Source organism: Argentina silus, assembly GCF_951799395.1.
Source record: "Argentina silus genome assembly, chromosome: 18".
Lineage (NCBI taxonomy): Eukaryota > Metazoa > Chordata > Actinopteri > Argentiniformes > Argentinidae > Argentina > Argentina silus.
This window is the reverse complement of record NC_139672.1, coordinates 8,997,792-9,002,791: the sequence shown is the minus strand read 5'-3', so window position 1 is coordinate 9,002,791 and position 5,000 is coordinate 8,997,792. Positions and strand designations below refer to the sequence as shown.

Sequence of the window (5,000 nt, the reverse complement as noted above, 5' to 3'; positions counted from 1 at the left end):
CTATATTCCCCTATGCCCACGGCTACGCTAGGCTTTGCTACGTGTGCTTAATTGAGACATCCCAAGGTTCTTCTGTGTGGGCGGCGTGCCGTGTCTCTGCTCCGCTGGGACAGAGAGACACAGAGGCCGGGATCTGGGACACATCTCCCTGTCACGCTAACGGTGGCGCTAACACTAGCTCAAATGTCACATCTGCAGAATGACATTAACCCTTTGTGTGTGTAAACCCTGCTCTCGGCTTATTCCCTCGTTAGGTCGGGGCATATGTCAGTGTGGCACAATGACCCGTGGCTTATTTCAATGGAAAATATCGATTCCCTGACCATCTTCCTGCTCCTTTCACACTCACATAAATCCAGGCCGATTGTGTACCGTGGAGATGAGAGAATCTCTGCAGTTCTCTCTGGTGCAGCAATATCAACCCTCTCTCCTCTCACAAAAGGAGGTTATTTCTCAAATGGTGCACTGGAGTTTTTAAACGCTCTTATTGCCCCGTGTACGACGGGGGGGGGAGACATTTTTCATCGCCGCACCAATATTGACCCCCCCCCTACAGAGGAGCTCTATTTCCTCGGTAGCGCTCTGATCTTAACCTTACCCTCTTGTCTCCTGTATGGAGGGGGCCATTTCTCATGGGTACGCTGACATTAACCCTCCCCACTGCCTGGGGGGACATTTTTCAGCGTGGCGCTGACATTAACTGCTGTATCAGGGCCAGATAGCCTGAGCCCTGGGCCATGTTTTATGGAGCTTCTCGTTTCCACCGGCATCGATCTGGGTACCGCCTTTTACTGCCCCAGCCACGCTTGCAGATAGGTAGGTGTGTGTGTGTGTGTGCGCGTGCATGCATGTGTGTGTGTGTGTGTGTGTGTGGTAGGTGAGTAGGTGTAAGTGTGTGTCTGCATGCTTATGAGTGTTGTTATGCTTCAAAGCATATGCTTTGGCCAGCAAAAACTGGCAAGTGTGGATGGTGTATGTGTGTGTGTGTATGTGTGTTTGTGTGTGTGCAGTTGTGGGGCAAGTGCTGAGGACAGAGAGAAATGCAGACCCAGAACGTATGAATACTAATGAAGCTGTAGCCAGGGAGAGGACGGGCGGGAGCTATGGAGGTCGGACAGACTGACAAACAAACAAATGAAAAGAACAAGGGATGAAAGAGATCAACAACAAAAATCCAGAAGACCAAAGAACAGCAGAAATGACACCAATTCCAGGAGGAGAGTGGAGAGGGACACATACACACACACACACTCTAGTCGGGGACAATGATGTGTGTGTGATGTCAACCGGAAAATAATGAACAAGACAGGGAACCAGAGGACACATTGAGGGATGACAGAGAATTGGAATGAGAACAGAGAGGGAGAACAGGGGGAGAGAATGAGACAGGCAGAGAGAGAGAGAACAACAAAAAGAGGGAGATAGAGGGGAGGGGGGGGGGGGGGGTCTTTACCTGTGACACTTTGCGGACCACCTCCCCGCCGACCACCAGCCCCTGGACGAAGGAGCGCGCCGCCACGAACGTGCGCGTGACCTTCAGTTTGAGGTCGCGGGGCGTGTCCCCGAAGGGCCGCAGCGTCTCCGTCTGCTTGGACACACACTCCAGGTAGTCGTCCCCTGGCAAAGCGAAAAAAAAAAAACTTTATTCGCAAGCCGCTTTTTCGTGACATGACGCTCAAATGCACTCAAAGTCAAATCTAAATCATTGTACCCACCCGCGTAAAGACCCCGCAACATAATCACACGACATAATCAAGACGACTCACAGTGTCAATAAAAGGGTGAGGAAAATAATTGTATAGGGAGTGGCTAGTACAATAGTTATTGTAATGACACTGTCATTACAATCGTTATTACACAGGTATAAACAACAGAAATGTATAATAAGGCTTGAAACGTAAACGTACCGATGAGGTACTGGCTGTTGGCCCCCTTGAAGAGCCTCTCCAGCAGCCGGGCCCAGAAGTCGTTGAGCGCCTCCTCCAGGTTGACGTTGGAACCGCGGTAGTAGCGCCGCAGCTCCGTGTACAGGTCGGCGAACACACGCGTGTTCTGCGTGTAGAGGGAGCCGAACGTAGGCGGGAACGACTCCTGCAGGGAACCCTCGGAGCGGTTCAGGAGCTCCAGGAGGTAGCCTGGAACGAGACACAGAGAGTTCAAAACGGGAAGCGTTACAGGAAGCTCGCCCTCTGCGGATGTTGTTTAGGTATAGCTCTATTCACCTGTCCGGTGGGAGCGCGTGCGTCACTCTCTATCCGATAGTAAAAGGCCAATGTCGGGGAAAGTAAGTTCTGTCTCACTGAGCAAGCAGTCTGAACACAACCCATTAACAAGCCCAGTCAGTTTGGAAAAACACCAACAAAAAAAAGAAGAAAGAAGCCAAGTCAGTGTTTCTCAGGGAACAGAGGCATGAAAAAAAAACAGTGATCTGGAACCTCGGGTTCAGGTTCACAATCACAGCAGGGTAAACAGTTCAAGTTCTCTAAAACCTTTTCAGGAAACGGCAGTGCTTTTTCTTTTTTTTTTTCTTTTTGTCTTTGCTGCGCGCAGCGTTAGCGATTCTTAGGCTCATCGGCGGCCACGTCTGAGCGATTCTTTCATCTTTTTTTTTTTTTTTTCTTTACACCTCCCTCTCAGTCTTAACACGTTGGAGTCAGTCACCGCGGGGGGGGTGTTTTATTTTCGGAGAAGCAAAACAAAAAAGTCCAAAATGAAAGAGTATCGTTTCCCTTGCATGTCTTCGTTTTCTCCTCCAGATTCCCCTCGCGATAAACAACGGGACGACTTTGCTGCTCTCAAAGAGCAGCGTTGGCTTGTCTGTGATGGCGCTCCGTTTACAACTGTTTTGGCTGTAAATACCGCAGTCTCCTGCTGTGACTCCCAAGGAGACTCACGGCTTTTGTACTGCCTATCAAAATAATGACTCATAAATGAAGGTAAAAGTGGAGGCATCTCACTGACTTCTGAGGCGAGGTAGAATGTGTAGAGTAGAAGACTGTAAACACCCACGCCTGCCGCAATGAGCGGGACACACACAGACACACAGACACAGACACACACACACACACACACACACACACACACAGACGCGCACACACACACACAGAGACAAAGAGACACACACACAAAAGTACAGACACACAGGCACAGACGCAGGCACAGATGCAGGCACAGACGCAAGCACAGACGCAGGCAAAAGACTGCAGACACACACACAAGCAAAACAAAATAAACAGCAGACACACTCCTGCTGGAGTCTCCAGTCTGTCAGAAAAATGGCTCTGGCCAAAAACACACAATACAAGTCTGGACAGACGTCTGCCCCATCCCGAAATTCATTTTCACATCACATCCGTCTTTGCCACAGCTATGATTTGGTGTGTGTGTGTGTGTGTGTGTGTGTGTGTGTGTGTGTGTGTGTGTGTGTGTTTGACTGCGGTGTTTGCTTTGAAGACTTCTTATCTCTGCCGGCCCGCCACCCCAGATGGAGAGGGGAGGGATGGCGAGGCCTCCAATCTGGGTGAGGCTATTCCCTCAGCACTGCAGGGCCGCCACCACACACACACACACACACACACACACACACACACAGACACACAGACAGACAGACAGACGAGAACAAATCACACAAAAAGGTTTGAGCGCGCGCACACACACGCACGCACACACACACACAGACAGACACACAGACACACAGACAGACAGACAGACGAGAACAAATCACACAAAAAAGTTTGAGCGCGCGCACACACACGCACGCACACACACACAGACCCCCCCCCCCCCCCCCCCCCCGGAACATCACGCTGACTGCCACCACATCACAGTGCACATACTGTACCACTGTTCACAGACCTGAGTCGACACCCACCCACCCCCCCACCCCCCCCCCCACACACACACACACACACACACAGCCTGAAGACAATCGGTGTTGGAGGAGTTACATCACATGTTCATATTATAATCTCACCCTGACCCGACTGCATTGCATTATTTCAGCGCCGGCCCCTGTCTGCTTCCACCACGGTCGCCCCGCTCACTCATAAACACTTGTCTTGTTTTGTTGTTGTTGTTGTTTCACCACGGACGCTCACTCGCTTGATTCTGACATTTACGAGGCGCGTTTCTGTTTTGTTTTTTCCCCGCTTAAGGTCGGCTCTCGCCGGCATTCATCAATGGGGAGTGCAGCCAGCGTTCCAGGCTAATCAAGAGATGTTTGTTTACAGTCACTTCTGCTACAGTTGCTGTTTGCGTTGACTCACTTTCGTGGGGGGGGGAGGGGGGGCGGGTGCTTTTGTGGGGGAGGCGCTGTAATGACATGCAGCGACAATTTTTTAATCCTTTTAAATGTACATTTAAGACGACCCAAAAAAAAAAGGGGAAAAAAAAGAAGAACGAACCACAAAGTAGAGCAGATAGAAGGACAAACCTCCCAAAGAGAGGAGGGGAAGATGGAGGATTGGGGGGGGGGGGGGGGGGTGGGGGGGGTAATCTTTTTCTTTTGTGTACAAAAAAAAAGATGGTGAGAAATGTTCTTAACGGTCTCCCCGTTAAAGCCGAAGAGCCGGTAATCTTGATCATTAGTGGAAAGGCGTGTATATGGGAAGTACTTCATCACTTTTTGGTTGAAAAGTTGGGACTCAAGCTCTAGCCCCCCCCCCCCCGAAACATAACTGATATTCTGGGCATCTCCGAACTGACAAAACGCTTGGTCGCAGCGTTCCCAACCGGATGACATATCATTCCCTTGTTCCTTGACCTCTTGTCAGTCAAATGGGTTTTTTCCAGACCTCTGTGCCTGTTTGGATTAGCTGGGAGAGCCTCGTTGCTGTCAGTCACACACAGGAGAGAACACACACACACACACACACACACACACACACACACACACACACACACACAGCTAACAGAGAGAGGCAGGGTTTTAGGAGCTGGGCGTGGTGTTAATCCTCAACACAATTCACAGTCATCATGTAGTGTCAAACTCGCTAAAACAT

The 5,000-nt window shown here is 50.4% G+C and overlaps 1 protein-coding gene across 1 annotated transcript in view; it reads right to left on the bottom strand.

The window, feature by feature from the left end:
* gpc1b (glypican 1b) overlaps positions 1–5,000 on the bottom strand; it is a 58,680-nt gene that overhangs the window by 11,286 nt on the left and 42,394 nt on the right. The window contains exons 4-5 of the mRNA XM_083690319.1: positions 1,908–2,135; positions 1,454–1,617 (exon numbers count right to left, since the gene is read on the bottom strand). Coding sequence (XP_083546445.1) covers positions 1,454–1,617; positions 1,908–2,135 — 392 coding nt within the window. The remainder of the gene's footprint in view (positions 1–1,453; positions 1,618–1,907; positions 2,136–5,000) is intronic.